Source organism: Carassius carassius, chromosome 44 (genome assembly GCF_963082965.1).
Source record: "Carassius carassius chromosome 44, fCarCar2.1, whole genome shotgun sequence".
NCBI classification, from domain to species: domain Eukaryota; kingdom Metazoa; phylum Chordata; class Actinopteri; order Cypriniformes; family Cyprinidae; genus Carassius; species Carassius carassius.
The window spans coordinates 15,932,029-15,953,012 of NC_081798.1; the positions used below are offsets into that span (position 1 = coordinate 15,932,029).

Consider the following 20,984-nt stretch of genomic DNA (forward strand, 5'->3'; position numbering starts at 1 on the left):
TGAACAAGGATTAAGCTCGAGGCATTTGAAACCCCACAGACAAATATTCCTGCTTAAAAAACATTAAAAAGCACTTCTAGGGGTGTTTCTGGGGCTATATGTCGTCTTTATAAATTAAGGTAATGTTTGGTTTTCACAAGAGTAGACTTTGCGTGGTACAAATGCGACAGAACAATTGTATTTAACACTGGAGCAGCAAGTGCTTTTGCTTGGACACGCGAGATGGCCAGAGTGCGATGCATTCAGCACCTGTCAGCATGGTTTGTTCTCTTCAGCTTAATGACACGCCAGAGTCACTCCATTGAGACAGGTAGGGTGATGGGTGTTCAGTTCTCACGATTTATCCCGTTATTACCTCGTTGACTCCGACACTTGTTGCAATCAGGTTTCTTTTCGTTTTCTCATTTGTGTGTATTGGCATTAGAACTAGTTGGAATTGCAATGGCTTTCACACACATTTGGCTCGTCCCGTGTAATTTTTCTTACCACAGTTAACTAATGAAGTTGAAAGTTGAAATTGAAAGTAAAAAAAAAAAAAAAATTTAATTCCTAAAATGTTTTTTAAATATGTTTTAATGCCTACATTTAAAAAATGTACACAAATAATTTTTTTAAAAACATTTTATTATTTTTATTTTACTTACAAAATGTGTGTGTGTGTGTGTTAATATGCATGTATGCTATTATTAGTATTATTATAATAAAATACTGAACATGTAATAACAAAACCTTTTACCAAAATCTAAAATGAAATATAATGTATATTTAATTACTTATACAAACATTAAAATGTTTGTAGTAAATCCTTTTTTTATTAACTCAAAAAAATAACTCATTGGACAAACTCAATTTAATTGAGGGCAGGATTTCCATCCAATAAATATGTGTACACCCAACTCATAAAAAACTAATTTATGTAATGAAATGTAATCAAGTTGGTCCAACTCAATTTTGACCAACTTAAGTGAGTTGGTCCAACTCAATTTTGACCAAATAGTTAAGATGAAATGGATACATTTATAAAATTAGTTTTATGCTTCTTAAACTTAAAACATTTAATTGAAAAATCAATTAGGAAATCCTTCTTTTGCACACCATAAAGACAAGAGACAAATCTTGATTGAGATTTTTATTTAGATGTGTTAATGTGAAAAGTACTTAGAAAAATGCAAGTACACATTTTAAAGCCTTTTTTTCCCAGCCTTTGTAACACATGAACACTTTATGGAATTCTAAAGTCAAAAACACCCTCATGTCGTTCCAAACCAGTGAGACCTCCGTTCATCTTCGGAACACAGTTTAAGATATTTTACATTTAGTCCGAGAGCTTTCTGTCCCCCCATTGAAACTGTGTGTACGGTATACTGTCCATGTCCAGAAAGGTAAGAAAAACATCATCAAAGTAGTCCATGTGACATCAGAGGGTCAGTTAGAATTTGTTGAAGCATTGAAAATACATACGACGCGCTCATCAGACCCGGAAGAGAAGACAATGCTGAATAAAGTAGTAGTTTTTGCTATTTTTGGACCAAAATGTATTTTCACTCAAAATTATGATATAATAAGTTAAACATTCTCTTACAGTTAGGTAAATTCTTTATTACAAATACTCAAACAAAATAATACTTAATAACGAATACGACATAGCAGTCCTTTCGGCGGCAGATGAGAAAATGGCGGACACACGAAGCCAAATTAATTTTATTAGTTAAGCAAATTAAAATAAATCTCATAGATAACACTATTTATACATTTTACGTTAGACTTATTAAATATATATATGTATTATTCCCAATTAGCTATATTTAAATAAAGTGAACACAATTTAAATGTGTCATACCTAAGAAGGCCTTGAATAATTTTTTTGAGTGAACAAACTATAATAAATGTTTTTCATTAAGAGACAATACATCTGATTAAGGATGATTCATTTGATCTGACATTAAAAAAACTGATATAGCGCCTCTTCATCTGGTCCTGTGAAAAGGTCCTGGCATCTTTGTCATTACCCACCGAGTTGGCACGCTCTTTGCTGTTTCTCTAGAGTTTGAAATTACAGTGGAAACCCAGGTGTGATAGAGCGCTTTGGTCTGGCCAATTAAAACATTTATAGGGAACTCACTATTCTGCTGCTGCTCAGTTGAGGACACATGGTTACAGAATATTTTGAGGTATTGGTCCTTTTCCACCAATAGAAGGTTTCTCTGGACATTCCTGGCAGTGAGACATCACGGATCTACTGGTTGCCCTTGGTAACAAAGCTAATAAACCAAGGAGAGGTTGTAAATCTTCCTATTATTTGGTTCGTAACCCCAGATTTGGGGGTGGGGGGGGGGAGTGTTGCAAAGCCAGTTCATGCTTGTGGTCTTTCTTAAATTGAACTGCATTTGTTCTGCTTTCCTTCATTCCATGTGTTATTTGTTTCAGTCTACATGACCATTAAAGGAATAGTTTATCCAAAAGAATGAAAATTTGCACCCAAATGAAAATCTAATTCTTAGGCAAGTTTGTTTCTTCATCAGAAAAGATTTGGAGAAATGTGGTGTTGCATCACTTGCCCACCAGTGGATCCTCTGTAGTGAATGGGTGCCGACAGTATAAGAGTCTAAACAGCTGATATCAACACAACTCAATTCCATCAGTTAATGTCTTCCTCTACTGAAAAAGTCCATCCCGTTGTCCTCTCACATCAAAATCCAAAAACATATTTGTTTAGAACCATTTTGGACTGTTTTCACTTGTAAATGATGCTTGATCTGATTCAGACGAGACAACATTTTACTGGATAAAGCAATATTATGGATAGAGGACTCGTATTTTAAGCAATGGCTTGAAGTTAAAAACTTCTTGATGGATTTGTTTATTATGAACATACAGCTTTTCACTTCACGAGATGTTAATTGATGGGCTGGAGTCATGTGGATTATTTGATTTTTAATCTTATGGCCATCTCAATATTCCCAACAGTGAATGTTGTGGACTTCTGTGGCCAGACAATACAGGGGGACGGCATGATCGTAAAGTCCCACCAGGAGTCCCGGAAGTACTACTTTGTCTCCATTGGGACAGATTGCCACCTCACCATACAGTCCGCCACCCCCCGGGACAAGGTGCAGTTCTACTTTCGCTTCTTTCTGGTCTACAGCCTGCTAAGAGTGTCACCGCAAAGCCCCGCACCCCTCCTCCCAGATTCACCTAGGGGGTCCTCCTCTTCTGGCCCGACGCGGCCTGATCTGAGCTTGGAGCCAACCACCGGGGAGGGGCCTGTAGACCCCTGCCATGCTGGCTCGTACATCCAGTTCTACGACGGGAGGGATAAGTCCGCACCCCCTATAGGCCAGCCACTCTGTGGGAAGAGCCCTCCCCGTCCAGTGTTGTCAACGGGCAAATTTCTAACTCTACGTCTTGTAACAAGAGGAACTCAGCCAAGGGTGGACTTTGTTGGAGACTTTACATCATTCAGGCTGGGTTAGAATGAATTTACACCCACTTCACTTTTTCTAGAAGTTAAATCATGATAGAATATCAACAGCTTGCTCATATTGTTTGTCTCTCCAGGTTTTAACCAATCAGAATGCAGCGGAGAACCTTATTTCAACTGTCGCAATGGGAAGTGTATTCCAATGAGTCTGGTTTGTGCGGATGATAAAGGCATTGACAACTGTGGCGATGGCAGTGACTTAATCAATTACCCTGGTTGCAATGGTCAGTGAGTTTATTTTGAGAAGGCTTTTCCATCTGGGATTTGTTCTTGATAGATTTTGCTCCTGTTTTTGTGTGTTTCAGGTCCTTTATCTACACCCAAGCCCCCACAGCATCATGTTACCCAACCTACACAGATGCTGGATGTTCCCACTTGGACAGAGTCCACTTTAAAGAACTGTGCCACTCCAAACGCCATTCCTGATCCAGATTCTGTGACCGGTAAGTAGTTCTTAAATGCAATAAAAAATATGCAGCCAAACAGAAACAGAATAAATATTCTGCAACGCTCTTATAAATAAGGGTTCTGTATTGGCATCTATAGTTCCATAAAAAAACTTCAGCATCTATGGAAGTTTTTCAGGCTTCCCAGAATTCTGTATGCTTAACTGAAGGAGGCCAAACTAACAGAACCAAGCACATGTTACTGTCTAAAGCGTTCAGTTAATCGGTTTTACATGGTTGTGGGTTTGAAGTCACTAAAGCAACTGTACAGTATCCACCATCTTGCTTTAAGTGCATATTTAGATCTTAAAAGGAATTAGATAGATAAGTGTAAGAAGTGTAAAAAGATGGTTCAGTGCACATAACCTAAATATATCGACTACTGTTCAGAACTGCACCTCTTTTTGAGTGTCCATAAATTTTATTTTATTGCTTTATAATGGGGAACTCTGAAAGGCTAAGGACACAAAGCTAATTGAAGAGCACATAAATGTTCATTGCAAACAGTGAGCAGTAAATCAGCTGTTAGTTGTAACTTCTCAAAAGCACTTGTCTGCTATGTAGAAACTACTCTTGTGCATTTGAACTAAAAGCTTACATTTAACTCCGCATTCGGTCTAAACTGCTTTTAAAAATCCACAGGTGTTTAACCAATACCACACTATACTTGAAGAAACTGATTTCACAAAGAAAACTTTAGGGACTATCATATCATATTTTACTGGATGAAGAACACATAGTTGCCAAATTCAACAAAAAGCCTCTAAAACTATTAAAAATTGTTCTGATACAACATATGGTACCACTTTATATTGTGTCCCTAATACCTGTGTACTTACCTATAACTAAATGTGTATAGTATTTAAGCACAGTGTAAGTACACATTGGTACATAGTATCTACAGCTGTGTAACTACACACATTTATCAAAACTCAAGGTGATTTGTGTAAGTACAAATGTATAACAGGAAATTGGTAACAACACTTTTTTTCACTTCACCAAGTACTCATGTAACAGGAATCCTATTACTACATTTTGTAACAACAATATGTATAAGAGTAATTGGAACCATTTGATCCAGGGGGTGGCGATGTGTAGGTTTAGGGATATGTAAAGTGGGAGGAGTTGGATCTCGAGTTGGAGTTGGTGCTCCACTGTATTACCAGTGTACTTACATGGTAACTCCTCGGGAACTGTACACTTAATATAAAGTGTAACATTCTGGAAACCAACCACCATTTATATGTAAATCCTAACTTGATGGCCGCTGCTGTGTGACATTACATGATAAAGCTAATATAAAGTGTAACACTTTCTTTACCAAAAAGTGCTGTTAGTCCTGTTACACGTTTGTACTTTCATTAACAAAAAGTGTTGTTACCAATGTCCTGTTACACATTTGAACTTACACATACCATTCAGTGAGTTGTCACATATGTGTAGTTACACAAAAATTAGACCTGTGGATACTATGTACCAATGTGTACTTGCAATGTGGTTACATACTATGTACACATCCAGTTAAGATGCAAGTACACAGGTATTAGGGACACAATATAAAGTGGGACCCAACATATTAATACATATTATAATAGCAAATAAACTTAACACTGGTGATATGTAAGCAATATGATACATAAATCTTCAATACGTAATTATATTACAAAATTAAATGATAATTACAACTAAATTAATGTAGTTAATTAGCTGTTGGCATGTGTTCTGCTTGGTCTGATTGGATGCGATTGTATTTCATTTTTTATATTAATGTAAGTTTAGGCTAAGGAACTGTATTGCTTGATTTAATTCGATAACTATTATTCATATAAATATTTATTGAGCAAAGTGTCTTTTATATATTGCTTTTGCTACTAACTTAATCATGCAAAATGTACTATAACACACACACTATCGTGGCTTATTGCTTTATTTTAAAAGACTTCTCCTTACCATTTTGGTCCTTTATTAATTGATTCCATAAATGGCATTTTTTGCAGGTTTAAGAATATGCAGTGAGTGCATATGTGTTTGTGCTGAATATATTAAAATCTCACTGGGAATTGTACGTCCGAGTTCCTTAGATGAAATCCTTTCTTCTCCAGATTCCCAGTCTTCCATTTCTCTGCTGGTGCTGTATGTAGTTCTGGGTGTGATAGCAGGAGGGGTTCTCATGTGCTGGTGTTGTTGGGCCCCTGGCTGGTTCCTGTGGCGCGTGAGTGTGTTTCGCTTCTTCCCCTGCTGCAACTCCTGCTGCGCGTCCTGCCAGCTCTGTGGACAGAGCTGCTCCAAAAACAAGGACCACCGACTGGCCAAGGTTACACCGGAAGGAGCCTCAACTTCTGTGTCTTCGACCACCACAGTGGCTGTGTAAATACACTCATCTGATATCTCCTATAGTCCTTAAAAGACTCATAATGGAGATGATGAGGACAGAATGTTAGGAAGTGGTATATTAGAAATTTTTCAGTTTTTACAATGAAAAATGAGCTAGAATTGCTAGGCAGCGGAGTGTTTTTCACTGATATATTTTTGTTTTCAGTATGATTAATATAATTTATAACTAAATCTGCTGTTTTTATTTTTTAAACTGGATTTGTTATATACATATATTTCATAGATACTGGATCTGTGGAAACATAATGAGCTGAGATTTCTAGTTTCTAGCTGGTTTTATAAAATTCCTCTCTATTTACCTCAGTTGGTTAAAGCTAACTCTAGGACAACCCAGCTACAAAGGACTGGAAAAAATATTTTATTATTTAAGGTTTCCAATAAAATGCTCATAAAGCTACCAAAGCTACCGGAGAGCATTATTATAGCTGCATTTTATTGGAGTTACTGGTCACTATACTCCTCCAGTTGATAATATTGTGAAGTTCTTGGACCAATCTGTTTCCTGAACGTGCAGTTGTGACACTTTGTCTTATAAAAGTATTAGATTGCATATAAAAACTGAGTAGATTGAAGGTTATGCCAAAATAATTCTAATACTTGTAAGTTTTTTCTCAAAAGGAATAGATTATAAAGAATAGAATAAAATTATTTAAAATAGTCCACTCAAACATTTAAATTTGCTTAAAATGTACTCACCCTCAGACCATCCAAGATGTAGATGAGTTTATTCACAAGATTTGGAGAAATTCAGTGTAATGTCTTCCTCACCAATGGATCCTCTGGAGTGAATGGGTGCCGTCAGAATGAGAGTCCAAACAGCTGATAAAAACCTCACAATAATTAACAAGTAATCCACACACAACTTCGAACCATCGCTTTTGGACAAAATACCAGTCAATAATCCATAATAATGCTTCCACTAGTGCTTCGTCAAATCTGCTTTGAAGAAGAAACAAACTCATCTACATCTGAAGGTGAGAACATTTGGTTTTGAGGTTTGTGATTTTTTTTTTTACGCATTTCCCCACTGCAGTAACAGATAATTTGACATGTATCACAGCTTTTGTCAGGCATTTTGAATTTGTGTTCATATAAATAAAAATACAAAAATGTAACATTAACAAGGTCAGTCATATTGAAATTATGAAAAAGGGTTAAATGTCATTGCCCATAGTGGTTTGGATTCAACATTACATCCAGAATATTTTAAAATTACTTTTTTAATTTGTATTTATTTGTCATCATGCACCACAAACACTATTGCCAAATATATATATTGTAAATTATAAGCATTTTTTACTGGATTATTTCATACATATTCAAATGCACTGTTCTGATAATTCAATTCAATGTATATCACTGATGTTGACAAAGTTTAGCTACAGTAAAAATGTAAATAGACAAATTCAGTCATTCTTTTTTTTATGTGACGAATGTCTCAGACTCTCCTTGTAACTGTTTACAAAAGAGAGAGAAAGTCTGGCAAGCACTTCCATTTCTGTGGCTTTTGTCACTCCTAGCAACCTTTCAAAGCAGATCCTCTTTGCTCAAAGAAGAATTCCCTTTTCTCTGTTTGACCGATTTATATAATCACCAACCCCCTGTTCAAACAGGCCCTAGACATTTAATATCTGACATTAAGGGGACCTCGATTTTGTTCTCTGAACCCAGGCAGTAGATCCTTTTCAGGCCTCGAAGGCCACAGCGATGGGTGTGGATTGTTGTTACATTGACCCCATTAAGACCATCCGTAAATGCTTTAAATTAACGGCACTGCATTGTTCCTGTGGTATCTCTCTGACACAAGCGGTTGCAAACGTCATTGGTGACCTTGTACAACATGCCTAAATAGTTTGGTCTCCAATGTGTCCATAAGATTAATAAGGGGATGTGTAAATATCACCTAAAACAGACAGAATTCTACAATGGCTAAAAATATACATTTTCCATCTGCTAAGCAATGCCATTTGTAAATATTTGCTGGGGTTTATTGATGACATTTTTTTTTTCTCAAAAAAAAGGACATAGGCATCCCTTACTGACTTCAGAGGACACTTTGTTTCTTATATTGGGTTTATAGGGGAGTCTGAGGAAGTTAAGCCTGATTATAACACACATTTGCAACAAACAACATTTTAGAAATATAAAAACATTTTTGTCCACTATTTTCTTCCATCGATGCCCTTTTTTCCCCCAGAACTGCATAACATGAAGTCCTTATGAATACTCAGCATTTTGCTTAATCCAACGATTTGCTATCCTGACATTATGTATTGTGTATAAGGTGACATTTAATCTTCGCCTGACTCATAATCTAACTTCAAGGACCATTGTACTTCTTGTTTCAGTAAACAAAAGCTGATAGATTAAGTGAAAGGGATTGTGTAAACTTCTCCTTTAAATGTCTTTATCACCCATGTTAACCTACACCTGTTTCTGGAGGATGATTTTCACTTTTAGTTTTCTTACTTGGTGGTCAGTTTTTCAGATTTGATCATATTCTGAAATTGATACATGTAATTGGTTAGAAATATATTTTAATAGGATTCTTGTCAGAAATGTCAAGCTGAACTGACTTTCTGCCCATGTTAAGGTAAGTCTCATTACCTACTTCCCTCTCAGACACTTTCAGAGTATTGTCTATTGTTCAGTTCTAATCTTAAGTTTGTCACCTGCAGACATTGTGTGATGGCCCTGTTCATCTTCATAATCTTTCATCTTGTACTGGAGGATAAATCGCAAGGTAAGTGATCCCTTATGCTTTATAAAGATAATAATACAGAAATTTCCATTTATCTTCCCCGTTGAACATTGCAGTTTGGTTTTTAATATAAAGTATACTAATTTTAGAGCTCTAGACCTGACTTTTACGAATGTTAGTGACAGTTTACAATTACAAGGTTTCATTTGCTAACATTAATTATACATTGGTTAAAATGAACTAATAATGAACATCTCCAGCCTTTATGAATATGAGCTAATATTGATCTAAATGTTCTAATGCAGTTTTAAAAACATTGTTAATGCACTGTGAACTATGAAAAATGTGAAAAATACTTTAACTAACTTTAACATTATTCTGTAAAAATGTATTGCTCATTGTTTTTTCATGTTAATGCGTTACAAATGTTATTAAGAGACCTCATTTTAAAGTGTCGCCCAAATGTTGAACAGATGTTAATGTAATATTTACTTTAACATTTTTTTTCTCTTTCTAAAATAAACTTTACTTCATATTCAAGAGTCAGTTGTTTAATAAATGCTATTTGGTCCAATTATACATATAGAATTGGAATTGTATGTTAAATTAATGACATTAACACATGCAAAGTTAAAATTTATTAAATTAATACAAAATATATGTGCATGTGTTAATGTCACCAAAGAGCTTTAAATTAATAATAATAATTGAATAATTAAAAATTCCAATTAATTTTATAATAATACTTAATTATGATATTTTGTTGCAAAGGTGAATTTGTGTGTCTCATGTTTGTTATAGGTTTGCCGCAGGCCAAGCTGACAATATATCCAACATTTGCTACTGATGAAGAGAAGGTGCAGATGGTCTGTGGAGGTCATGAGGATCAGCATATATCTGAGTGCATGTTTTACCTTGTAGGACAGGAGGACTTTTTAAAACCAAGTGCATCGTGTAACTTTTCCCTTACCGCTGCTGACCTGATCATATGGTCACACGATCAGGAGAGTTCACATGTTAACATATCCTGCTACTATACTGTGCATGCTTTAAAAGAAAATGGAACATCACCTCATTCCAACATAGTCTCAGTCAGGGTCAGAGGTAAAATGTTTAATCACAAATTATTTTAAATTGACAGATGAAGTGGTTTATTCTTTTCAAAGCAGATGCTTTTGTTTCTTGCAAGGTTTGCCTGCCATGTCGTCTTTGCCACCAACCACAGAGAGCAGCCCGACTACAATGACCCCCAAGGGAAAAACCTATCAAGGTTGGGATTATCATGGAATTTCCAGATTTCCTTACTTCAAATACCTTGGATTAAGTAATATTCTTGTAACATAAGAAAATGCTAGAACGCATTGTAGGTGCTGAAAGTGAGTTTATTTTTTTTTTGCGCTGATGCATTTCCAATTGAAACACTAAGTTTAGGCAGGAAACAGTGTCACCACCTCCTTTTTTTTTAACCGTTAATAGGATTTAGCTGATGTCATAACCATGAGCCTTGTCTTTGCAGTGAACAAAAATCTATATACAATACCCTCCATAAGTGTTGGAACAATAAAGACAAAACTGCTTTATCTGCTGTGGAGTCAAGACATTTGCAAATATGATTAAAAGATGAATATGCGACAAAACTACAGAATGTGACATATTATTATTAGGTCTTTCGACACATACATGTTTTACCAAATAAAAAGGACAGCACTTTTAGGGTTCATCCCACTATTTGATGTGAGCATAAGTATTGGAACAGTTGAATTTAAGGCAGATGTAATAGATTACAAGTTATATTTAGTTGCAGATCCCTTGCATGCGATCAGAGCAGTGAGTCTGCAACCCATAGACATCACCAGACTCTTGGTCTTATGCTTTGAAATAATTTCCCCCAGACTTTAATGCAGCCAATTTCAACTGTTTCTTGTTTTGGGGAGTTTCTGTCTTTAGTCTCCTCTTCAGATGGTGAAATAAATGTTCAATCGTATTTAAATCTGAAGATTAATTTGGGCAATCTAAAACTTTAGATTTATTTGACTGAACTGGCAGGGAGTTTTGGGTCATTGTCCTGATCCAATATGAAGTGCTTTCTAATGAGTTTGGTGGCATTTTTTTTTTGAATATTGGTAGCTAAGATGATTTTGTACCCTTCCAAATACATTTGCTACTGGCAAATACAAATACACTGCTACTGTCATCATACATTAAGACATCATTAAAATGAAGAGGTCCTGTCCTAGAGACAGCCATGCATGCCCATGCCATGACACCACCTCCACCAAGATTTACAGATGAGGATGTATGCTTAGGATCATTTGCAGTTCCTTTTTTTCTCCACACTTTTGCTTTCCAATCACTTAGATGAAGGTTAATCTTTGTGTCATCGGTCCATCAACTCAGTTCCAAAACTCTACTGGCTCACATTTATGGAGCATCTTGCCTTTCTATTTTTAGTACTGATCAGCAGTTTGCATCTTGCTGTGTAGCTTCTGTAATTCTGTGACAAATTCTCCTGCAGACTGTAGATTGACAGAGGATCACCCCAGCTTTCTGGAGGTTTTTAGTGATTTTACAGACATGTTTTTAGGGTTAATTTTTACGGCTTTTATGATTTGTCTGTCATCAACTACTGTTATTTTTCTCATCCAATCAGGTCATCGTTGGTTGCTGATGTCGCTGGTAGTTTCCAAACTCTTTATTTCATGCCCTTTGTTTTTCATTTAGTTCTAATTGACTTCCTCTTTTCTTTAAGCATCCAAATTGCTTGCTTTTCTTTAAGAGTCGGCTTCCTCGTCGTCATCCTGGTTTGTGTGTGTCATCATCGAATGCAAGACTTAGAATGCAGAAGCAATGGATATAACTGATAAGACTGATAAGTCATATTATAATCATATTTACAGATTTCTTGACTCCACAGCAAACAGAACAATTTTGTCTTTACTGTTCCAATACTTATGGAGGGACTGTACACCCTTAGTCACTGAGTCTTTAACACTAAATAAAAAGTCTTTTTACTGTATCTGCTAAAATATAACTATGCAAGCTTTTATATAGATTTATATAGACTCAAATCACAATAGACCAATAGCTAAATAATCCTTTAAATATCAATTTTAGTTTTTTTTTTTTAATTTTAACACTCTCTAATCTTAACTGATCATTGCGATTTCATAATTCATTTACACATCCATTTCAGCGAATTTGTCCACTGTGTCATCAACATCGAACACGGAAACATGTAAGTTGCCTTGATTGATTGTTATGACTTAACAACTAAGCTATATCCTCTCAAATAACATAATTCAGCCATAATTCTATTTCATTTTGTACACATACCTCATATGATTATCATCCATTTAACAATAATTTGCACATTAATAATATGTTTAACATGTAGTGTAACTCTTGTTCTGTGGGTTCAATAGCTTTGGCTGTAACATCCAGTACTGAAATCATAACAGATTTGATAACCGGTAAGTGCATCATTCCTTCTCACGATTTTCCTCTACTTACCAAACATTTTGATTGGTTGGGTTTAAATCCACTCATCTAAATGTGTTGTGTTACTACAGATATGTCCAGTCTAAGTACCCATGACAGCCATAGTTCAATAGATCCTACAGATGTTGAGTCCTCATCTCCTCTGATTTACAAAACTTCAACATCCTTGGAATCGACTGCACTTACTCATACTACAGAACACGCATTAGGTAAATACGATATATTTCTATACCTATGGTCTTAAAAATTCTCAATTCACATCCAAGCTTAATAAGTTGATCATTTAATCTATGAATCAGATGTGAATGTGTTCAATCAAAACAAGATTAATAAACATGCTGAATATAATACAGATATGCTAATGGTCAGTTTTTTCTTTACAGTTTTCCCCTTGATGACTGAAGGTCCTGAAATCAAAAAGTACTCAAATACAAGTAAGTAGCTTTACTAAGAGGATTCATTTATTCAGTGCAGCGCTTTTATTGGAAACTGGATGGCACTGAACATTAACTATATAAATTAATGCCACAGTGCATTTCTTGTTAATATTTAATATCTTTGTCTCATACAGAAATGCTTTTCTTAATTGCTGTGGTTGCAAGTGGTGGAGGAATTGTGGTGACTGGACTCGTGGGCATCTGTTTGTACAGATGCACAAGTAAGTGTATAAAATGGACATGTCTTCCTTATGGCTTATAGTTTTAACACTCTGATTGTACAGATAAATGTTCAGCTTGAAAGTTTGACGTTTCTTTCATCACAGGAAAATCAAAGGCGGAGAGGTAAAGATGTTTCTGAGTATATCTTGAGTACATACTATTTATGAAATAATTAATGGAATAGTTCACTGAAAAAGAACATTTGCTGAAAATTTACTTCATCAGTACATCCCTTTTTCACCAATGGATCCTCTGCAGTGAATGGGTGCCATCAGAATCAGAGTCTAAACAGTTGTAATCCACATGACTCCAGTCCATCAATTAAAGTTTACAATTGTGATAATATCATTGCTGTCTATGGGAGGGTCAAAGAGCTCTCGGATTTCATCAGAAATATCTTAATTTATGTTCTGAAGATGAACAAAGGTCTTATGGGTTTGGAATGATGTGAGGGTGAGTAATTAATGACAGATTTTTCATTTTTTGGTGAAACTAACCCTTCAATGATGGATTTGTTTATTACAAACACACAGCTTTTTACTTCACAAGACATTAACTAATGTACTGTAGTTGTGTGGATTACTTGGGGATTATTGTGATTTTTTATCAACTGTTTGGACTCTCATTCTGATGGCACCCATTTACTGCAGAGGATCCAATGGTGAGCAACTGATGTAATCCTAAATTTCTCCAAATCCGTTCTGATGAAGAAACAAACTCATCTATATCTTGAATGGGCTGTGCGTGAATAACTGTCAGCATTGTTTTTGGGGTGAACTACTCCTTTAAAATGACATGTAAAAAAAAAAGAGAGAGAAAAAGAGAAACCGTGCATAAATTCTACTTGTGAAATCTACTAGGATTTGGATGGAATTCGTCAGCAAACAACTGGGTACGTCCCCCCCCCCCCCTCAATTTAAGCCATTTCTTACTCAAAACATAAGTTCAGGCCAAGGTTTGCTGAAATGTCAGTCTTCATTGTAGGATATTCTTTAGCAACAGCCAGTTCATACACAGTAAGTGTTAAAATTTCACATTTGTTAGAGCAGCTAATTGGATCATTTTAATATTTCCTGCTGTTTAATATATCACTCTTTGTTATTTAGACTGGAGAGGAAGACGCAGGGATTTATTCAACCATCGACTCCATGAAACCCCCCTCACAACCACCAGGTATATTTGATAAACTATATCTTCATCTTAGTCTGAACTTCCACATGGTCATTATTTGATATCTGATGTGTCATGTTATGCAGGAAACAGTCAAGAATCAATGCCAATTAAGGTGAGAAAGGGAGTTGGTTACACATTGCACAATATTTATGTTCATTTCAAGATTTAACTTTCCTCTAGGTTGAACTGAATCAATTGTATGCCTCCATCCTCAAAAACGGCCGTTTCAAGTGACAACAGCAGAGTTTACAGTCACCTGACGGTCCGCTGAAAGAATAAGATTCTGCCTGCTACTGTTTTAATGCAGGCTAGAGATGATCAATCTTCATTTTAAACAGGATTTATTTCTCTATAGCAAATGCCTTTTATTGTAAATGTTATTGTAACTTCTGCTTCTTAATTTTATTATCTTAACCTTTCAAAACTGTGACAATCATCTGTCTGATTTCAGTTTACTTGTATTTTTGGCAGTTTCAAGCGTATAGTATAACCACATCAAAAGGCACACAGCATTAATATGCATATCATTAAGTAATAATAATTACATAACAATTTTGTACAGTGTTATTGTGAATAGCAGTTTTATTGATGAACATAGGGACACTTATATTTTGTCCTGTTGCTTTGTGTGAATATTTTACCTGATGTTCATTATTTAAAGCACCTCTTTTTTCTCTCTCTTCTTGTACCTTTTGCAATTTTTCTCTCTTCATATTTCTCTTCATATTTTAATATTCTTTTTGCTGTTAATATTTGAAAATTTTACTTGTTTTGTATTCGTGATCAAATAAATGCAACCTCTGTGAGCAAGAGAGACTTCTTCCAAAAAACATTAAAACATCTTTCCAAGCCCAATCTTCTGAATGGTGGTGTTCTGTAAGAAATTATTTAATTTAATTTTATATTTAATTTTAATAACTTTTATTACCTTATTTTATATCACAATTTTAAAGTAAAAAAATAGACTAAAACCAGCAGACTTAAATCAGAGTTTAAATAAAGTTATTAAACAGCAGTTGTCTTGTTTTTTTTTTTGCAGCCCCCATCTCTGCTCAACCACAATGGTGTCCTGTGGTTTAACACTTTAGACAAACACAACCTTAACGCTTGAGACAAACACAAACAACTGTTAGAAAATTGATAAATTGGCTTTGATATGAATATTCTATTCTGAACTTCCTTTTTGCATCAGAAAAATTAAATGTTCTGATCATTATACTCCTGTGTCATATGTTTAATTGGACATATTGTGCCATTTGTTTTATAGGTTTCCTTTCATTGCTTCAAAATAGCGATTGTAAATCATTCAACAGTTACAACATATGCAGAACTGTACTTGCAAAATCAAACAATGTTCATATATCAAAAAAAAATACATCTTGATTTATTTATGTTTTTAGTATTTTAATTATTTAAATTGAATTTAGAATTTTTTTGTGACATACCAGGATCAGATGATGGTGGTTATACTTGTTTTCTTTCTCTTGGAGATATCCACAGTTGAAAAAGATACAATCCCATGAACTGTCTGGAAAAACCCAATGTGGTTTTACAATCTTGGAATATACATATTTAGATAATCTGATGTCAGTCGAGAATAAAGTAGTGAGCTGCAGTTACTCTCCAAACATCCAGACAATCATATAGTGAGAAGCTCAACCTAACAGGTCTGTAATGCTGGTAATATTCACTTGTCCACATTAAAATGTTAATTAATTCAAGTTTGTACAATGTTTATTTTTTATTTTTTAATGTATAGCTTTTTCCCCCCTGTGTAAATTCAGTCATCACGAATAAAAGGGAAACTTATCTAAGTTTATCTAATTTAGATAGCTCTAGAAGAGCCTTCATTACCTGTGGTCATAAAACCACAGTCTATGCTACAGACAGAGATGCTGTTTTCACTGAGACAGACCTATGCCATGATCACCATAAGTGCTCGAGTCACGAGCTGTTGTAGAGTGCTGGCTTTGTAAGCTGGTGTGGTTTGAAGTTCTTAAAGGTCATCTAGGTGTGTGTGCTATGAATAATGTGCGAAACGTTAATGTGCTATAACCCAAAATATACATTCGCAAAGGCATAAAACTTGCTCTGCTTCAGTTTAGCAGAAAAGTTCCACAACTTAAATAGTTAATAAAAACCTTTTGTTTGGTCAATTATTTAGTCCATTCAGACTTCTTTTTTTTTTTTTTTTTAATTTGTGTTTTAATTATTGTAATGATTTACTGTCTCTTATACTGGATTTTCCACTCAATCTTTGGGTTGTTCTTATTAATATGTGTGTATTTCTCTAAATAGTGGTTCCTTCTGAGCAAATTCAGTCACCAACCACAACAGGAAAATCAACATTATGTAGGTTATCTTATATCGTGCATTTCACAATGTTGCACAGTTCTATCAGTTTCCTCTACTGAGCCAAATGTGATTTATGAATGCCTTTTCAAATGAAAATAAAGTGTGGATTTCTCATTATTCAGTATCACAATCACATACTGCACAAATACAGTAACATTTTATTATTTATTTCATTATATAATTCACTATTTATTTTAAGTCCACCACAAACCTCACTGCTGGTAAGTTTTTTGTTTATATAAACTTATATAAACTGTTCTTTTGTAACAATGAAATGTGACCAGAAAAATTTGCAGTATTGACATTTTCACTGAATTGTTCTAGAAACTTCTCAGCCTGCACAAGCCTCTAGAGACACCATATCAAGTGTGTTGGTGTAGTACATTTCTGGATTTGCTATACTTTTTCACTGCCATATTTTTCTAAAACAGAATATTTTGCAAATGTTCAAGGACAATGGAATGAGTTAATAAATGCTCAAATCTGATTTTTTTGGTGCCGGACTCACGGGCATCTGCTTGTGCTGCTTCAGCAGTGAGCTCAACATACCACACACTCATGCAGACAAAACATTTGAGAGAAAATTTTGTTTGTAAAACAAAACATTAAAAACAATGCATAAAAATCTTTCTAGCAGAGAATCTGGGGAGGATTTAATATTCTGAAGTGCAGTATGTATAAGTGTGAGTACCACATTTCAAGGTATACAAATTAGTTTGCTAAAAACATATTATTGTCATTCTAGCAGAATCAAGGGCAGCTCAGCTAATCAGCATCAAGGTACGACATTCATAAATAAAAGTGCATATAAATAAATAAAAACAAATGAAACAAAAATTTGATGCAATTGTTGTCTTATCAAGATGTTCTACATTTCCTTTCTGTATAAACCTTTCACGTTTTATAATATCAATCCAGGACTTATATACAGCGTTAAATGGAGGCTGGGGCTCCTTAAGTTGGAAAGAAATGTCAGCAGTATCTCAAATTCATATGAGCTTTACTTGCCTATGTATTTTTATGCCCCGCTCTTATTAAAGACCAGGTTCATCTTGGGAAGGAACTAAAGAGAACACACACACGTACACACACACACACACACATACACACACACACACACACACACACACAAACACACACAAACACACACACACACACACACACAAAAAAATCCATCGACTTCAACTTAAAACTTAAGGTCAGTTGCTTCAGGTCAAAAAAAAATAAGTATGATCAAACTGACATAAAAAATTTATTTAGACTTTGTATAACAAAGGAAAAAAAATTTAGTTGAAACAGGTTAAATCAATTCGATGTAGAATTTAAAGTAATGGACAAGATGACATGACTTATTGATCCTACATATATATATATATATATATATATATATATATATATATATATATATATATATATATATATATATATATATCCTATGGGGAACACCTCGTCGTGATCCATGTCTGAAGCATACATTGAAAAAACACCAATGAGTTGTCCGGTGACAGCCTCTGACATCACTACCAGTCCAGTCCTACTAAGGATCCAGTCCTACTGTTGTATTTGGTAGTTTTTTGTTTGTTTCTTCTTTTGTTTTTTGAGAAATGCTTTGTTAATATGGTAAGCTTGTTTGCACTTTGTCTGCTGAATGCATTTTAATTTTTACATGTGAATAAAAATGTTGGCCTCTTCTTATTTTTGTGCAAAATTTATTTTTTAATGTGCATAAAAAAATTTTATTTAAAAAATTGTTAGTAAATTTCACAAGTAATTACAAATTACCTACAATTAACACATTAAAATTTGATTATTTTAAGAGCTGAAAGACTAAAACAATATTTTCTTTTTCAATGCACTTTTTTATTTACTTTATTTTCAACCTTGAAAAATTATTTTATTGTGGCATACAGACAGAATTTTAAAAGAATCTTCTCTGAAAAATGAATAAATAAAAATAAATTATATATATATATATATATATATATATATATGTATGTATGTATGTATATATGTATATACATCAGATGAATTGCATAGTCCTTCTTTGACATGAAAATTAACTTAATCCCAAAAAAACCTTTCCACTGCATTTCATTGCTGTCATTAAAGGACCTGCTGAGATCATTTCAGTAATCGTCTTGTTAACTCAGGTGAGAATGTTGACGAGCACAAGGCTGGAGATCATTATGTCAGGCTGATTGGGTTAGAATGGCAGACTTGACATGTTAAAAAGAGGGTGATGCTTGAAATCATTGTTCTTCCATTGTTAACCATGGTGACCTGCAAAGAAACGCGTGCAGCCATCATTGCGTTGCATAAAAATGGCTTCACAGGCAAGGATATTGTGGCTACTAAGATTGCACCTACATCAACAATTTATAGGATCATCAAGAACTTCAAGGAAAGAGGTTCAATTCTTGTAAAGAAGGCTTCAGGGCGTCCAAGAAAGTCCAGCAAGCGCCAGGATCGTCTCCTAAAGAGGATTCAGCTGCGGGATCGGAGTGCCACCAGTGCAGAGCTTGCTCAGGAATGGCAGCAGGCAGGTGTGAGCGCATCTGCACGCACAGTGAGGCCAAGACTTCTGGAAGATGGCCTGGTGTAAAGAACGGCAGCAAAGAAGCCACTTCTCTCCAAAAAAAACATCAGGGACAGATTGATCTTCTGCAGAAAGTATAGTGAATGGACTGCTGAGGACTGGGGCAAAGTCATATTCTCCGATGAAGTCCCTTTCCGATTGTTTGGGGCATCTGGAAAAAGGCTTGTCCGGAGAAGAAAAGGTGAGCGCTACCATCAGTCCTGTGTCATGCCAACAGTAAAGCATCCTGACACCATTCATGTGTGGGGTTGCTTCTCATCCAAGGGAGTGGGCTCACTCACAATTCTGCCCAAAAACACAGCCATGAATAAAGAATGGTACCAAAACACCCTCCAACAGCAACTTCTTCCAACAATCCAACAACAGTTTGGTGAAGAACAATGCATTTTCCAGCACGATGGAGCGTCGTGCCATAAGGCAAAAGTGATAACTAAGTGGCTCGGGGACCAGAATGTGGAAATTTTGGGTCCATGGCCTGGAAACTCCCCAGATCTTAATCCCATTGAGAACTTCTGGTCAATCCTCAAGAGGCGGGTGGACAAACAAAAACCCACTAATTCTGACAAACTCCAAAAAGTGATTCTGAAAGAATGGGTTGCTATCAGGATTTGGCCCAGAAGTTGATTGAGAGCATGCCCAGTCGAGGTCCTGAAAAAGAAGGGCCAACACTGCAAATACTGACTCTTTGCATAAATGTTATGTAATTGTCGATAAAAGCCTTTGAAACGTATGAAGTGCTTGTAATTATATTTCAGTACATCACAGAAACAACTGAAACAAAGATCTAAAAGCAGTTTAGCAGCAAACTTTTTGAAAACTAATATTTATGTAATTCTCAAAACTTTTGGCCACGACTGTGTGTGTGTGTGTGTGTGTGTGTGTGTGTGTATATATATATATATATATATATATATATATATATATATATATATATATATATAGGACAGCGCCCTCTGCTGTCTAAAATAGGAACTTACAAAGATGCATGTGACAATATAGCCCACCTTCTCTCTTTTATCTTGATCCTTTAGAATCTGATTAAAGTATGGTGTCCCATACTTGGAATTTGTGCTCTGCATTTAACCCATCCAAGTGCACACATACAGCATTGAGTATGGAACACACACACCATGAACACACACCCGGAGCAGTGGCCAGCCGATGCTGCAGCGCCGGGAATCATCTGGGGGTTCTCTGCCTTGCTCAATTCACTTCCCTCACCTACAATCCCTGCTGCACCTCAGACTTGAACCCGTGACCTTTGGATTACAATGGTAACAATGGAATTACACAACATTTGACATATTAATTCTTAAAACTTTCAGTACTTTTTTTAGTATATTTTAAAATTAGTTATGTGTCCTGTGGCTTTAAAAGACCTCAACACTTCAGACAAATAACTATTACAAAAAACTATTGAGAGAAAATAAGATTTAAATATGAAAATTATATTCAGAACTACCCTTATCATCAGAAAAAAAAATGTTGTTCTCCTTTAGTCTACTTGGTTTGATAACCTTGAAGTAACTGATCATTACATTATATTGTGTTTAATGTTACAGAGATATATCGTGCCATTGGTTTATGGGTTTCCTTTCATTGCTTTCTACTTCCTCATGTATGTTCTGATGTGGTGTGTGTGTCTGTGAGTCAGTTCATCACTCTTTCATGCGACGCTGAC

The 20,984-nt window shown here is 35.2% G+C and overlaps 2 protein-coding genes and 1 long non-coding RNA gene across 3 annotated transcripts; all 3 read left to right on the forward strand.

Moving 5' to 3' along the window:
* On the forward strand, positions 1 to 7,627 carry LOC132126340 (low-density lipoprotein receptor class A domain-containing protein 2-like). Its single transcript, XM_059537546.1, has 6 exons — positions 1 to 310; positions 2,968 to 3,468; positions 3,559 to 3,705; positions 3,787 to 3,924; positions 6,030 to 6,920; positions 6,980 to 7,627. Exons 1-5 carry the CDS (start codon positions 223 to 225, stop codon positions 6,296 to 6,298), a joined length of 1,143 nt encoding a protein of 380 aa, XP_059393529.1. The 5' UTR covers positions 1 to 222; the 3' UTR covers positions 6,299 to 6,920; positions 6,980 to 7,627.
* A 1,327-nt stretch (positions 7,628 to 8,954) lies between these two features.
* On the forward strand, positions 8,955 to 13,392 carry LOC132126704 (uncharacterized). The gene is made up of 8 exons (XM_059538155.1): positions 8,955 to 9,064; positions 9,824 to 10,126; positions 10,212 to 10,292; positions 12,216 to 12,257; positions 12,445 to 12,492; positions 12,592 to 12,729; positions 12,904 to 12,954; positions 13,092 to 13,392. Exons 1-8 carry the CDS (start codon positions 9,010 to 9,012, stop codon positions 13,217 to 13,219), a joined length of 846 nt encoding a protein of 281 aa, XP_059394138.1. The 5' UTR covers positions 8,955 to 9,009; the 3' UTR covers positions 13,220 to 13,392.
* Positions 13,393 to 13,995: 603 nt separating this feature from the next.
* On the forward strand, positions 13,996 to 15,321 carry LOC132126682 (uncharacterized). Its single transcript, XR_009427432.1, has 5 exons — positions 13,996 to 14,071; positions 14,164 to 14,195; positions 14,286 to 14,352; positions 14,436 to 14,464; positions 14,533 to 15,321. It is a non-coding gene; the product is annotated as an uncharacterized LOC132126682 (long non-coding RNA).
* The last annotated feature ends 5,663 nt before the right edge of the window (positions 15,322 to 20,984 follow it).

What these genes read in the sequence shown, in the direction of transcription:
- LOC132126340 (XM_059537546.1), top strand. Translation starts at nt 223, where the DNA reads ATGGCCAGAGTGCGATGCATTCAGCACCTGTCAGCATGGTTTGTTCTC. An exon ending in GAGTCACTCCATTGAGACAG is followed by an intron (nt 311 to 2,967) that starts GTAGGGTGATGG and finishes TATTCCCAACAG; the next exon opens with TGAATGTTGTGGACTTCTGT. An exon ending in CAATTACCCTGGTTGCAATG is followed by an intron (nt 3,706 to 3,786) that starts GTCAGTGAGTTT and finishes TGTGTGTTTCAG; the next exon opens with GTCCTTTATCTACACCCAAG.
- LOC132126704 (XM_059538155.1), top strand. Translation starts at nt 9,010, where the DNA reads ATGGCCCTGTTCATCTTCATAATCTTTCATCTTGTACTGGAGGATAAA. An exon ending in TACTACAGAACACGCATTAG is followed by an intron (nt 12,730 to 12,903) that starts GTAAATACGATA and finishes TTTTCTTTACAG; the next exon opens with TTTTCCCCTTGATGACTGAA. An exon ending in CAAAAAGTACTCAAATACAA is followed by an intron (nt 12,955 to 13,091) that starts GTAAGTAGCTTT and finishes TGTCTCATACAG; the next exon opens with AAATGCTTTTCTTAATTGCT.